This window comes from Lipophrys pholis, assembly GCF_963383615.2.
Source record: "Lipophrys pholis genome assembly, chromosome: 12".
Taxonomy (NCBI): Eukaryota; Metazoa; Chordata; class Actinopteri; order Blenniiformes; family Blenniidae; genus Lipophrys; species Lipophrys pholis.
In genome coordinates, this window is record NC_137641.1 from 10089287 (window position 1) to 10105600 (window position 16314).

The following is a 16314-nucleotide window of genomic DNA, read 5'->3' on the forward strand; positions in this document are numbered from 1 at the left end:
AGAGGAGAATTCCTGCAGCGTCTCACCTCCCTCATGAGGATCTGAGCCCTGCTGATGAACACAGAGGTGCTGGACACTTCGAACCTCTGCTGCAGACCCTCCAGGTTGAGCTCCTCCACCTTCTCGTAGCAGCTCTGCATCTTCACCGGGTGGAAGGCCAGCATGGACAGCCTCTCCAGGTTCTGGAGGAGGAACATTCATAAGAGAAATAAACAGGAAAACAAGAAGAAAGCTCGGGATGAGACAGCGAGTGCGGACGCAGACACTCCCTGCCTCTGATTTAAGCACGGACACGGCTCATGTCTTTGAAGACGTCACTCAGCTGTCCTCACATTCCCAACAGTGACTCACGTCTCCCAGTTTCCCTTTGTCCTCCTCGTTGGCGGAGTTCTTGCTGATCTCCACCATCTCCCTGAAGAAGACCTCCCTGACCTCGGAGAAGCCCCGGCTGGTTGGCTCCATCAGGGCCTCCAGGATGGAGTTGATGTACGGCTGCACGTTGGTCCGCAGGAGCTGCTCCGCCTTGGGCATCACCAGAGCTGCACGAAGAGAAAACCATGATGGTTAGTTTGTAGAACCAGGATCAGGATATGATGATACAGAATGGGTCAAACCAGAAGGGAAAAAAAAAAAAAACACTGCACGATCCTGACGTTAAACTATCGGCTGCCACAAAGCGACTGGAGTCAAATGAAATGCTTGGTATGTGAACACGCTCATGTTGTTGATATTAAAGCCTCCAGCCGACATTTCTACCTTGTTACATCCACCCAGCTCTTCTTGTGTTTGTGTAGCAGTCGATGTGGAAAGTTACCACTTGGTGATTTGATACAAATGGCAAACAAGACCATCCAACCAAGATTTGCAGGTAAAAGATCTCTGCCACCATAAACAGAATTCAGCACACTGATGAAATGTTGCCTTTAAGGTTAATGTACGCAGTAGTTATTTTGGCAGGTAGACTGATGGAATCTGGTTATTTTTACTCAGAAATACGTCATCAAAGTGTAGCTACACCACTGAGATACAGTTTTTGTCATTTAGGTGTAGGTCCACGTCTCAAGAACTTTTCAGAGCTTTTATAAAGTTCCCACGTTCCCTGTTGAACTGAGAATCAGAAAAGGTCAGAGCTCAAATATCTAAAATCGTAGCTCTCGAGCTCCACAGTTACTCATGTGTGCACCATGAACCCAGTTCTCCTCAAGCAGCTGGAAGCTTAAAGAGTTACCAGTTAGGAATTTCCTAGAATTGGTGAAATTTTGCACCCATACAAGCTACAAAATGTGATGAAACCTTCACCTTTACAAGACAATATTATTTTTGGGCTTCACTTCTATGTCTTGGAGTGTTCCCATGCGTTTGTTGCACTCAGAAGTCAGGAGTTTCCCCACTCACTCCTCACAATCCACCCAGTTCTTACTGTGCGTTCATGCAGCAAGGAGCTCATTACTAATAGCATGATAACAGTCAACTGTGGTGTCAAATTCGCTCCTTAGTTTCCTCGTTTTCTCTATTCGCAACGCCGAGTTCGACCACCTCCAGGCGCACTGCTCGTTCCAAGTGAAAGTTTTTTAAAGGCCTGCCTCCAGCCTCCAGCCTCCAGCAGGTAGTTCTGTCTTTGAACGCAGCAGATGGTGTGAACACGAGATAGGAGTACAGATAAAACTAGAACGCAGCTGGATTTCTCCCACTCCGAACATTCCTGGTTACTTAAGAGCGTGAAAAATAACTGCAGCTGCAGTTCCAGCCGTGGGACATGTGCACAGCTGTCAGGCGAGGTGAGGCTGCATTGTTGGGTTCAGGTGACGTGCGCGCCTTCCTGGGCCTTATCTGCAGGGTGAAGTCAGAGACGGGCGATCCAGCGCCACCGCTGGAATGCAGCCCGGCCACTTCAGTCACAGCGACGCTGAACACAGGAGTGAAACGAACTGCCCGAGAGCCAAAGACGCTTTCACACCGAACACAGGCCTGTTAAAGACTCTGCCAGAGCCCAGGGGGGGGGAAGTGTCAGGTCACCCGTTCACACACATTCACTCACCCTCAATGCCAGGCACTCAACCCATCCATTGGGAGCAGTTTTGGGTTTCAGTGTCGTGCTCAAGGACACTTCGATGTGTGGAAGTGGGGAATTAAACCTGCAGCCTCCCGATCGAGAGACGACCACAGCTTAAGAAAGCGTTCCTGCCGGATGTGCTCACCTCTGATCTTGTTGTTGACGTGCTCCTTGGACGTGATGACCTGGTCCATGTCTGTGCGCAGGCGGGCGTCCAGCGGAGCCTTGCCGGACTCACAGGCCTGCACCAGAGCGCCGTACTGACCGGCGGTCTGAGACTCCACCTGTCTGTACACCGCGTCGGAGATCTGAAGACGGGGAGGAAGGGAGGCGTTACCCCGTCTCGGAGCGTCTCAGGTGTTTCGTGCCAGACTGACGGGAACTCACCAGCATCCAGTGTCTCTGCCGCTGCTGCAGCTTCCCCTTCAGCCGAGGACCAATCACGTTCCTGATCTGGGGGTGGAGGGTCTCCATCACCAGATTAGCCAAAATCTACACAGACACAATGCTCAGTGTTAAAGCTGCAAGACACTTTTGACATGTGGCGTTGCATCAGGCGGTAGTATTCACAACCACCCTACAGTATATCTTCCCTTCCAGAGAAACACAAACACAACTATTAATGGGAGCAGCCATCTTGTTTCCTGTGTGTTTGGATGGACACAGTGGGTGGATTGAGACGCTGCACAGCGGGATACAGAGAACCAGGTGGCAATGCCCTCATTACGCGCGCTCGCACGCACGCACGCACGCACGCACGCATGCACGCCACCAGGCTTTAACCAAGTTAAACTAAATATTTGGCTAAAGGTGTTGCCGGGTAACGAACGGCTCAGACAAAAATTTATCGACAGATTTTTTTTGTCTAGACGTAGTGAAATGCTCTTTGTTCAATGGACTCCTTCGTGTTCGTGTTACTTTGCTCTTCCGTTACGTTCTCTTTTTCCTGGTTCCTCCTCACTGGAGTTCATTTGAGTCTCAGTCTTAATGAGCAGACTGGCTGCAGCAGACAAAGGTGAAAGCCACGAGCACAGAGCAGGTATTAAGCTGTCACCCGTGTCTGAAAGGGCCTATTGAGACCGTGTGTGTCTCTGTGACGGCTGGTATGTGTGTCGGTGGGTCGGGGTCGTGCTGCCAGTGTGGTCGTCTCTTTGAAGGTGTGTGGGCGTGTTCTTGTTCCTCAGCATGACGAGAGCGTGTGTGTCGTTTATAATGTACAGGGAGGGGTTTTCTTGAGCAGTGAACTCTGAGAAAAGGTTTTTCAGTCTCAGCCACAACCAGTAAACAACTTCTTTCATTGTGGAGAAAGTCAGAGCCAGTGTCACTTTAACTATGTGTGCAGATGTACTTGTTTATTATTGTGTTATGCATGGGCAGTATTGGGGGGGGTTTGGTCACATTTGCATTGATCTGAATATGACAGGTGCCCTCTGAATTTATTTAATTTTCAAGACATTTTTATGGAATTTTCTGTCATTTTTATTCAGCATTTATATAATTTCCTTTATAATATTCAACTTTGCCAAAAACTGGAGCCACCAGCATACAATATGTGGATTGACATAGTATGAAAGGTGTTACAAATGGAACATATTCTTTAACCCCCCCCCCCTAAAATCAAAAATAAGTAAAGAAAATCTACTCTAAGAAATTTTCTATAATTTTCAGTAATTGTATTGAATATTTATATTATTTCATTTAATTATTTAAATATTTTATTTTGAGGAACTTTCTTAGTCAAATAAAATAAAATTAAATTAAATTAAATAAAACAAATTATAGTGTTTTCTATTTAACATTTCAAGTAATTTCAATCCTGAATTTATCGTTTTAAGCACAGAGTTTAGTCTAATTTGGAGGATGAAACATTTCACGTTTAATTTACAAAAAATGAATAGGAGTGAAAAATGACTTGTTTTACTGACTCAAATAAGTACTGAATGTTGCCCTGCTCTGAACTGATATCCTCTCATTGGTTTTGGACACTTAAGTCACAAACTGAAGCAGATTTTGAGGTGTTCTTGTAAAACATCGGCGACTCATTTTGCAGCTGTACTGAATCCAGTGGTGTCAAATGTATTTTAGTTCACAGTCAGTCGGTAAAACCTGATCCAGAGTGTCCCACCGGTGAAAGTATCATAAAATGACTAAACTCTAAAATTGTCTTTGTTTATATACCAAAAAATTTGAAAAAAAATCCTGAACAAGCTAAGAATATTTAAGAATCTTATGTTAAATTGGAACATGACACTAGTTCCGTTGACGTCTCCTCATATAAATAGAATGAAAATCCATAAACCATTTGCGGCTCCCATTTTCTTTTTCTCTTTGAATTTTAACAATGCAACAGAAACAAAAACCCGCCACAGAGAAAGCTTTTGTATTCTTTGTCAAATTTATATTTCATCAAAAGCAACCTGGGCTGGGACAGATCCTCACAGGTGCTGGTTTTGGCCCGGGGGCCATATGTTTGACCCGACCCCCCCACCCGAACAGTGGAAACTCTTTTTATGTTTATTTGGCTTTGAGCTGTGAAAATACTGAAACATCTGCCTTCACCCTGTTTTTCCGACTGTTTTCCTTTCATACTTACATACTAGGTTGATTTTTTTTAACAGCCACTCGAATGTGATGGTTTCTCCCACATTCCCAGGACGTTTCCATTAAACAGTAGAAGTGGGAGAGCTTATGTGATCTCATCCCACCCAGGTTTTCAGTCCTGTAGATGGCGATGATAAATGATGAAAGATTCGTGTACACTTGATTTACCACATCTGACAGTGTTTGCGTGGTTTTATATCCTGTTGGTTTTGAATGCGTTGGAAAAGAAGGTTGACAGGTGTCATTTCCTCGGCTGGCTCCCAACAACCTTCACGATTTCAAGGTATTTTCTCTGTCGTGACCCTTCCCCAGACTTTTGTCACTTCTTTTTCCCACAGCCTTGACTTTGTGGACGATCATATTGTGTTGTACATTCAGTGGTCTCACATTTCATTGAGCATTTGTGGGAGCTGAGCTCAGCACTCCCTCCGACCTCTCCAAGCAAACAAAGACAGAAACATCCAGCAGATGTAAACACACAGAACCGTCTATCCATATACTCCTGTTTGCAAGGGATGGGATGTTATTCTTAGTTGAACTCAGACACAAACTGTACATCAGGCTGCACTTAAACATGTTTTATACAAATTAGAGCCTTTAAGTTGGCTAGGAATAAAAAAAACAAAAAACAAACTCCATTAACACATCATTGGTATCCATTAACTTTAAAGTTAATATCAGTATTGGATCCGAATGAGCATCTCATCAACATAATATGTGATTTGAATCAAGTTTTAAGAATGAAGGAACAATTAATTAGAATTTTAAGTGCAATCATGTTAATAGGTGCACTGCAGGTAGATTTTTCTTTAAACAAAAATCAAATTTGCTAGAAACTCTGGTAGCATCAGTATTAACCAGAAGTTGTGAAAACTATTAACAATATAAGTAATTGTAAGAATGAATACTGATATAAATAATAATCCATATGATGATGATGAATATTATTATTATTATTATTAGTAGTAGTAGTAAAAGAAATTTTGCCTTCAACATGTTTGGATTTTTTTCATTTAAATACAATAATGTGACTTTGGCACTTGTGAACTCTGATGGTCGCAGTAGAAAGTTTGGGCCCCAAACCACTGACCAGTGTAATTAAATGGCTCTGTGATCATTTGATGAAACAACCCAGACTGTTGATTTCTGTTTCTCTGAGGTGAGTGTCTGACCTGCGGTGGCTCCCCACACATCATGTCCCAGGTCCCGTAGTGTCCTTTGGCCTGCCTGTAGAGCCTGACGGCGTCGGTGAAGGCCGGCGTCTGCACAGTGCTGTCCTCTGGCAGACCGGCTGGCGGGGAGGAAATGAAACGAGAAGTTTACAAATTCTTTTCTCTCTGTCTTGCATTTTTTTTTTTTGTTTGTTGTTGCAGATAACACACGAGTCACTCTTGTGAAAGTTACTGTGAAAATCAGTGGAGTTATTCACAAGCTCCAGTAAATGAAAAGTGATTGTGTCTCTTATTTTATGATGTCGTAATAATGTTCACATGATTGTCCAGTTGAATGGCATAATGCAGAAGTCAACATAACACCCGTTCCTGAGAGCAACTCCTTTATGAGCTTTAGCCATCAAGAAGAAAGTCCTCTGGTAAAAAGGGGTTCGGCGCAATAGTAACAATCAAGGCTTTGGCTATACGCTAAAGCGAGCAGTCAGGACAGAGAGAGAGACACAGCAGCTCTGCGGTGGCTGTCGGGTATTTCCACCACGATGACGGGATAGCTCCCCCTCACTCCCACCCACCCCCCGTCACACTCGGCTGTGTCATCCCACAAAACAGGAAACTGTCAGCTCGTAGGAGGACAGATTTCACACCGTTGCCATGGTTACAGTCCCTCCCAGTCCGCGGCACAAGAAGCAGAAAAACGGTCACACGTGCTTTTTAGGAAGTTGGTCCTCATCGCGATGTTGCGTTGAAAATAAAGCAGCAGTTGAATGTAAGTCAGTGAGGGGAACCGAACGCTGCACAGCCGCTCTCCTTCACAGGAGTTTATTCTACTGTCTGATGAAATGCTGGAAATCAGGTCGAAAAACAGCTGATAATGTAATGAAATGTTTAACATCCGAAATTGTAATTGAAACTTCATCAATGCAACATAAGAGTCGTTTTTTTTTATGTTTCAAAACGACTGAAAATATGAAAGTTTAGCATCGAATTAAAGACGGAACGTGTTTCGCAGGTCCAGGTAAATTTGAATTTGGTGGAAATCACAAAAATGGTCATAAAGGTTGCAGACCCAGACGGACACAGAAACAATACCAGAAGGATTCATAGTGACAACAACATTTTTTGCAAGAAAAGATCAGAAAACGATCCCAAAGAGAAAAGTTAATTCAATGAGATCACCACACACACATTCAAAATGATGACAAAGAGAGCGACAGCTAAAGTAAGACCATTTCCATGTAGATCTTCACAGTGATCATATAAATATGCAAATTGGCCCAAAATTAAAAGAAAAATATTCTTGTGAGGTTATTTACAAGCCAGAGAAAGTGTAAACATCCCTAAAAGTGAAATAACCCCAAAGCAGCTGAGGTTAGGTAAAGACAAAGTGATGCATATGGATTAAAATCCTTGAACATGAAATGCAACACAGGATTTTAAAAGATCATAAATAACAATCAAAAGACGAGCAAACAATCACTGAGTTACAAAAATAACAGTAATTGCAAACAAATTGACCATAGATAGATAAATAAACCACAATGAGACGCAACACTGTCATAAAGATGCAAATAAAAAGCAGCACAAGCAGACAACCAATGATGAATTAAAACAAAACTACTGAAATGAGGTACAGACCTAGCAGAGTATGATAAAAAAACAAGACAAAGAGTTCACATATGATCTTAAATAGATTAAAAAGCAGGACAGAGTGAAAGTAAACAACAAAGAGGACGTGATTAATGACTGTGATTACATGGAAAATACCAAAAACCACAAAGGGAAAAACAGGAACAGCACAAAGCCAACAGAGTACGATAGAAAGCTACAACAAAAACACAAAACGACTCTTAGTATGCAGACAAATAAGCTCAGAGACATGAAAGTAGAAGCACAAGAACATTTATATGTTGTATCATTTAGGAAAATGTGCAAAAAAACACCAAGAACCTCCCTCACTGTGATAAACAAACATTTAGATTAAAACCCTCTGAAACATGACAACGCTGTTGATAACTGACTCACACATTAAAGGGAAGTCACTTCATCCTGTTCATTTACTTTTGTAACGGTACTGAAAACTCGTGGCCGTACAACAGGCCAAACAAAGGCCGGGCTGTTCTGGACGTTCTGGCTGGGCAGTGAGGAGGAGGACGAGTGCCGGCCCAACTGGGCCTGTCCACACCGACAGGCTTCCTGTCCTGGTCAGGCGGCTGTGGCGGGCCTGGGCCGGCGATATGCCGCGCCATCGTCTGTCAGGTTGTTTCGTCTGTGACTCACAGGACGCTGACAAAGACGGGAAGTCACTCAGGACTGAGGAGGAGGAGGAGGAGGAGGAGGAGGAGGAGGGCAGAGCCAGACAGGAAGCCTTGGAGGAGCAGCGGGGAGGGGGAAGGGGTCGGAGGTTGTCAGTTTGTCTTGGCAGAGCGGTTTCGTGAGAATTCCCTGGAAGTTTGGCGGCGCAGAGGAAGAATAGTGGCTGCTGTGTGAACAGGGGAGCAGCCGGCAGAGGGAAGAGTGTGAAGAGCGAAGAAGCAGGTCAGCTGATGGCCGTCAGTCCAAACACAGTGGATAGGCAAGAACGTCAACATCAACAAGGAAACCTGATGATGTCCCTGATCATGTCTGACAGACAGGATAAACACACTCTATGTGCAAAGTACTTTTTGCCTGCATGAATATGAGATATTTGTACAACCAGGCTCAGAATTCTTCAACTGGCTCGCTGCGACTTTTCTCTAGAGACTTTATTATAAAATATTGTCTGTTTTATGTCAAATTGGCTTTGTGACGGATCGTCTTCCAGAATGTCGATCATCGAAAACATCCAACTGACATTTTGGTACTTTTTGATTGTGTCACCCCCAGGGTCTGCATCCCTACCCACAATCCACGTCTCCGGGTGAAACAACCAACTTTACATCAATACATCAATTTATTTGTTGCATGTTGGTCATGGTTTTTCCTTTCCACCGTCTCCTCTGTTTGCTCATCTGGAATTGTTGGGTTTCTCTGTCAATGAGCCTTAAAATGACTGTGTTGTATTTGGCAAAATAGAAATCAAATTTTTATTTTTATTAAATTATTCCTTGCGACTCACCTGCAAACACACCCAGAGTACAACTGAGCGTGCTCTGAGCAGGATCTTATCTCTGGTTTCTTAAAGAGCCTGTAACAGTTACTGCATCTGTATCCAAGCTTCTTAAAATAAACGTCAAAGCTTTTTCACGCATTTTAATTAGCGTCAGTGTCAGCAATGCAGGAGTCGATCAAATCCCATCGGCCACAATAAAACTGTTAGAATTCCTTTAAAAAAACAACTAAGAGCATTGCTTCAAACAGATCACTAAATTCTCCAAAATGTGGAAATAACCAGGGATTAGTCACTAAATTAAAAGAAAAAGCTTGAAAAACGTCCAACTTGTAGCCTCCCTTCACCTAAAATCAGCTGAGATCAACTCCAGTGGAAAAAGCATTTTAGATGTGTGGATGTTTCTTGGTGTCATTTAGCAGGAGAAAAATCTGAACAACCTCTTTGTGTCGACTCAGTTCAAGGAGGCTCGACAGAGTTGGCCATTTATGGGTAAGAGAAACTTGGAGCACAATATAGACCGGCTATATTCATGCATGTAATATCACGGAGGGAATAAATAAACCAAACCAAAGCAACACAAATCTCCAAAAACTGACAATGAAATTTACCGTTAAAGTGAAATCCACCACAGTGAGTCAGGAGAAGCATTAACTTCTTTCTTTCTTTTAGAATTTGATTCAATCATCAGTTGATGTTAATCTCAAAACCACGGTTAATGAAATAAATACCAGACAAACAAACACAGTTAAGACATTTTAAATCAAGTTAAAGAAGGCAAACCAGAAACAACCAGGTTATGTCTAAATAAAAAAAGACTTTCATGGACACTTCTGCATTCACTGCGCACACAGGAGGAGAGACCTTCTGACCCGCGAGAGGAAAAAGTGCATCGGACTGAAAAAGTGTGAAATTTCAAGTTGCTCCGAGGAACAAATTTGATGACCGTCAAGAAACTGGCATCGACATGAGAAATACTGTGTGTTACTAACATGTGATCTGTGATCAAAATAACCTGCCTTACGTAGTAAGTTCTTCATCCGTACGTCTGACTAATTTCCTGCTGCCCTGTGACAAAATCCTCCAACTTGGAAGTAGGAATTTCCCACATGCACGAGCATGAATAGAAAGATCAAAGTGACAGACGGACCATGGGAAATGTATTTCTCTCACTTCCAAAACTGCAAATCCCGAGATAAAACACCAAGTGTTTGAGGATCCACTAGTGTCACATGAACTGTCCCTCTTGTAATAAATATTTCCTCTTGGAGACAAATATATTTTCGGTGCTTGTGAACCGCTACACGTTCCCCTCCAGGCCGATCAAAGAGCAGATTACAGTTTTTGTGCACTGCCTGTATGTGCGTGTGCCTGTGCCTGTGCGTGTGCCTGTGCCTGTGTGTGTGTGTGTGTGTGTGTTTGTGTGCACTCTGTGTATAAATAGCACATGTGGCAGCACTTACCACGGTGGTTTTATTTAAGGCATTTCCCTCCCTCCCTTCCTCACCACGCTCTGGTAGCAGGGATGCTCGCTGTAGAGGGGGGTTTGAGGGGGGTGGGGGGTTGGGGGGTTGGGGGGGCTGCAAACGTCTCTTTGTTTTTATTCGCGTTTCACCTCTTTGGATGTCGTCTATAGTGTGACAGGGCCTCAGCATCAGCCCACCTGCCTCCCAGGCTTCACACCGTTCCTCATTAATGCTCAACCCCCCCCCCCCCCCCCCCAAACACGCACACACTCTCCAAACCCCAACCCCCTCGACTGACATGCATGAGCAGGATTTTCCCATATGGTGCAGCCCTATGGAACCACAGCACCACAAGCATGGCATCAGCTGCAGACGCCAAAAACAGCACCGAATAACGTGCAATTTTACGTCCCAGTGTCCACATGCAGTGACGGGACAAACACAGAGCCAGATGCATCGGTTTATTTTCTAGAATCAAAACACTAAAGAGGAAAGAACATCTGAATTTTGATTATATAGTGTGCTGAAAGACGCAGCTAGAAGGCTGGCTGGGATTTGTCGTCCACTGATTTTGGCGGTTGGAGAGGAATCAGTCTAAGGTCTGTGGATCAGGGCACAGGGTTGGTGAGCGGGTTCAGAGCCTGGGGTGGGGGTGGGGGTGGGTGGGGGGCATGATTGATGGCTCTCTGGAGGCTTGGTGACAGCTTGGAGCAGCCGATGGCTCCAGGCATGCTGCTGGGAAGCTCTGCAGACAGGCTGCATGGAGGAGAGCAAAAAACTCAAAAAACAATTGTTCCAAATACGTCATCTTATATTCCTGCTTTATCCAGTTTAGGATCCTGACGAGTTGAAGCTCATCTCTACTGACTGTGAACATGCAAACTCCACACAGGAAGAGGGGGGTCCAGAAGCAACCCGAGCTGACAGAGCTGACCTCTGCACTGCCTTGCGAGCCCTCCAGCATCTCACATGCAGCATCTCACACACCACACCAGGCTCCAACTAGTTTTATTCATGCACACTCTGCATGTAGGTCTCCAGTGGTGAAACAAGTCCAAGCCTCCCCCCCACTTGTAAACCGCCCTCTGGTACTGAAATTCGCTGCAGCCAGAATGCATTTGGAGACAATAGATTTCTCAGTCAAGCTGCAACAAGCAAGTTGATTTGATGTTCTGGACGTCAATGACTCAAGTGCAGTGGGAGAAACCGCTCATGTAAAGCGAAACAATATCAGAGAGCAAAGTGCTTTATGATTACATTCAGGTATCATCCTATCAAATTTAGATAAATAATAAAAGCAGAAGAGACAATCATCAAGTTGCAGGTGCATTTCTTATCGATTGCACAATTAGATCCATTAATGCAGTATGGAGTTATCAGGATATGATATGATATGATATGATATGATATGATATGATATGATATGACATTGTACTTTATTAATCCCACAATAGGGAACTTTACAACAGCGAAAAAGGTAAAAAAAAAAAAGGTAAAAAAAAAAAAAGAAGAAGCAAATATACTGTACATTCTACACAAGATAAAACATTTTAACAATATATAATAAACCTATGACTGAAGTAAGGAAGTATTTAGCAGTCAAGTAATAATCTAACAGAAAAATGAATAAAACAATACTGCACATAATAACAGTTTGAAGAGCGTGAAAAGCAATACCAGCAAATATAAATATAAATATGTGGTAAGTGGAGGTTTTGCATGAAGTATTACCTAATAATGAACATGATTAAAAAAAAAAGTTTTTGTCTGTAAAAATTCCTGTGAATACTGGAAACAAGCCTATTGACAAAGTACAGTAAGTGCAAAGCTAATCTACTTTTCATGTCATTCATTTCTATCAGAATCTATCCTTCCATGCATCATTCCAACCTTGAGCCAGTTGACTAACAGAGGGTGGAAAGGGAAAAGCGACAGAATGAATAATTGAAAATAAAGGAGGCAGACAGTTTTTAAATCAATAATTTACATGCAGATGGACCAAAAAAGCAGATATTAACACACGACCAAAACCCACTGGCCCTTCATTTCCACTGACTGTGGCTGCTGGATATAGTCGTATTCGGCAGGATTCAAACTCGTTTATTCCCGTCCGGTCTCCACTGATTTGGCACGTGTGATTTCATAACCACAACTCCAGAGCAGTTTGTGATTTTCTCTGTAATTCAACAAGCTTTGGACCAATATATTAGTCATTAAAGTGAACCCTACTTCCCTAGTATGACCTAAGATTCACCAGCATGCCACATATCTGGGCTTTCTTCAGATATATTAGTCATTATTACACAATCCTAATGCCATAGCATCAATCCATTCAGCCATTTATAGGTATTCACTGCAACCACTGCAACACTGCAGAGTGTATAGTGCAACACTTGTCGATGGGTGTAACATGTTGTAAAAGCACAGAGAGCTTTTGTTTGTTTCTCCTCAGGTGCTACGTACGTTGGCACCACAGCTTCCTGATGAGTCCTTTAAAGACTTGACTGACAGTTCATTGATCAGATTGTCCTGGTAAGATGATGCAAAGCGGCAGAGTGAATACTGAACTTGTGGTTTTGACTGATGGAAGACGCCTGAACTGTTTTGCGCTCACCTGAAGAGCTGCTTTGCATGTCGCTTTAGCGGAGCTGCCACTTTATCCCGGCTAACATGCTACTGCTGATTTACGAGCCCTGAAATTAGTTGCAGCCGTTTACCTGAATGCGCCAGTAACGCCTTGACCAAATTCCATCTGCTCCCCATCGGGAGGGCGTTTTATTACTGGTTTGACTTTTCTTCAGGAGGTGAGGTTGGGTGTGTGCGACGCAGGCCTGCTCAAAGCACGCATGTCAACCCTCGTACTGAGCAAGGCAGGTTGCCTCCAAAAAAAAACGTTGCGACAACCAAAGAGAAACTCGGCTTCTGCTTCTTACAAAACTTCAGCAGCTGGAATGTACGGCAGGGGCTCCGACTCCCACAGAGCGTGCCCGGACAGGTCAGGATAGCAAGTAACGAGTGAGCGAGATCCACAGGCAGCCTGAATTTATTCTATTGGTACAGAACAAGCAGGCGTGTCTAATTCTAATTGTTCTCATTGTAAGCTCCCTAAATGAAGCTGCCATGTTTTCAGACACACATGCAGTGAATTTACGCAGAACAGTTGGTTCGTATGATCGCTGGCGAAGGCTGAATCAGGTTGGGCAACTTTGTCGTTCTGGTGATGAGCTCAGAATGTTATTTCATTAATCTGTCAGGCATTGTAATGAAGCTTGCTCGTATTGTTCAGGACACAGGACTATTCAGGCTGCACAGTGGAAGACTAACGCACGAGTGAAGTGACCTGTCTGTAGGCGTGGAGTCAGTCGATACAGCTGACTCGGGGATAACAGTGACTCCTTTCTAATACCCACTTAAAAGACGATTACGGATAATGAAGTCGAAGGTGAAATCCCATTTAAGGAAAACTGCTGGAGTCTGAGGCCCCGTGTACAGGACAACGTTTTCAAGTGAAAACTCAAAATGTGTCTGTTTACACGACAACAGTGCTCAAAACCACTGGAAACACAACTTTTTGAAAACGCCTCCCAAGGTGGAACTTTTTTGAAAACGCTCCGTATAGATGGCGAAAACGCTGCTACCACTGGTCATGAGCACCACGGCCACAATAACTAGTTCTTCTGCACATGCTCAGTAGATGGACAATAACAGTGTCACTCCACTGGGAGCAATTTGGGGTTCAGTGTCTTGCCCAAGGACACCTTGGCATGTAGACAAATGGAGATGGGAATTGAACCTTCAACCTTTCCGATTAGGAAAAACCAACCGAGCCAATAACAATCCATTTTGGTCATTTCTCCTGGCACGTGTGTGTGGTTTCATTACAAAAGCAACCAACAGCGCCAATCCATGTCCTGGTATGGTATCTAGATCGTTTTCAGTGTTTGTGCGGTCTCTGTGTGACCGGACATCGTTTTCAAAACGTTGCCGTGTAAACGAGGAACTTGTCTCAAACAAAAATGTAAAAGCTATGCATTTTCACTTGAATAGATAAACGAGGACAGGGTGAATCACGGTTCTAACAGCGCTTACATCTGACAGACACAAAGTCCATTCAGCATGTTTACATTCATGAATATGGGATATCAGGCATGTCCACCAGACGAGTGAAAATGAGCCTCACCTGGCTCTCCCTGCCTTTTCTTAACAGACTTTATTCTAAAGTACTTTCTGTGTTTTGCCTCAAACCTTCACTTTATGTTCACTCATCGCCAATATTGCATTTTTACCTTCGTCAACAAAGTTGGCCGAGAAGGCAATGTTTTCGTCTGCGAGTAATTATTTATTTATTTATTGGTTTGTATGTCCGTCTGTATTTTTACCAATGATTTGTCATCCTCCAAAGACCAATCAAGAACCATGCTAGCGACGCTAACTGGGTTCTGCAAACAAACGTGGCGTTGGCGAAGGTCTGCGCCCGTTCTAGTTCTTCTTTTTTTTTTATGACTAAATTCAGATTTATGTTTAGTAAACTTCCTCAACTACCATGGTTAACTTTGTGCTTGTGCAGGCTCAGCCCTCCATCCAATCACCTCATGGAAAAACTCCGGCAAACAAACCCAGAAGTGATACTTCACAGCAGATCGCTGCCTTGCAAACAGGGTGTAGCACATCTGAAGCCCCGATGCCAATACTCCTGCTTCTGTGTGATTCTGAGGAGGATCTCCTGCAAAACGTAAACTGAACTGAACTACGTATGTGCACGTACAAGATGTGCAAGATGGAAATAGTATTTTCTGGAATATTAGAGTTAGAAACTGAACAGAAAAGACAACCTTTATGATCTTGGTTCGTAATTTGCATGAGAATCTTTAAATAATCCTCTCTTGATGTTCGGTCCCTGTCGGCACCCGTCTCGCCTTCCAGCAGGAGCCAAACAAGCCGCGTCATGTTCACCGCAGCAGGAGTTGATTTTGATCACTTACTCTTTGGAGTTCCTGCACACTGCTTTGGACTGTCAGTCCTAAGTAAAGCACCTTGAGGGGTCACACTCCACAAACACGTGCATCCATTCCACAAACATCCTGCTTCACCCTGATAACATTCTAAGCAGTGGTGCCTTGCCAAATGAAATGTGTGTAATTGGCATTCAGTCTGCATCATGTAATCAAGTGCAACTTTTTCAAAATAAAACAGAAGAGGTGTCCCTCGAAGACTTGCCAAGCTGAGAGGAGCAGTGTGACGACAAGAGGAAAAAAATGGACGACATTGTTTGTGCACATGGTGCGACACGTCTCTCTGCCTTGTTGCGACGAAAACACATGAGTCATGAATACAGAAGAAGAAGCGCCCGGAACACATGCAGGCCTTCTCCGCCCTGCTCAAACAAACACCCAGCACAGGATCGCTCTGAATGGCACAACATCTCAGATAATAGTGGATGCACAAAAAAAAAAGCTGGAAATTGCAAAGACAAAGCCGACCGACGCAGGTCAACTGAAGGGACAGACGTCCATAAATCATCCTTCTGAAATGATATCAAAGCACGGTTTTTAATCACTGGATGTTTTGGATGAACAGGAAAACTAAAACAAAATAGGTTGCGTCCAATCATTTACCAGCAGTTAGTTTATTGCCCAGCCAGGCTCTTCTGTAAGTACTAACTGGCCATTTAGTTATGAGAGAGTTACTGTATGATTTAAGACACAAACGTTTTTCTCTTTCAGTTCGTTCCAATGCGTGAAAGCCTCTATATAGCTGAGGATGTCATGTTGAGGACTCAATTATGTTTTTAAAACAAGGTATTAGAGTGATTACCTTTTCCAATATGAGTTTGTTTTTTACAAACAAGCATCTGATTTACTAACATCCTGCGTGAACAGCGACAATCATACTCGTGCAAAAGAAATTACACGCGTTGTGCGTGTGACCGACTAA

At 43.5% G+C, this 16314-nt stretch overlaps 1 protein-coding gene across 1 annotated transcript in view; it reads right to left on the reverse strand.

Moving 5' to 3' along the window:
- Positions 1-16314, reverse strand: part of niban2a (niban apoptosis regulator 2a) — a 39863-nt gene that overhangs the window by 7443 nt on the left and 16106 nt on the right. Inside the window, exons 6-10 of the mRNA XM_080477105.1 lie at positions 5827-5945; positions 2441-2545; positions 2199-2361; positions 352-539; positions 27-182 (exon numbers count right to left, since the gene is read on the reverse strand). Of these exons, the coding sequence (XP_080333231.1) occupies positions 27-182; positions 352-539; positions 2199-2361; positions 2441-2545; positions 5827-5945 (731 nt within the window). The remainder of the gene's footprint in view (positions 1-26; positions 183-351; positions 540-2198; positions 2362-2440; positions 2546-5826; positions 5946-16314) is intronic.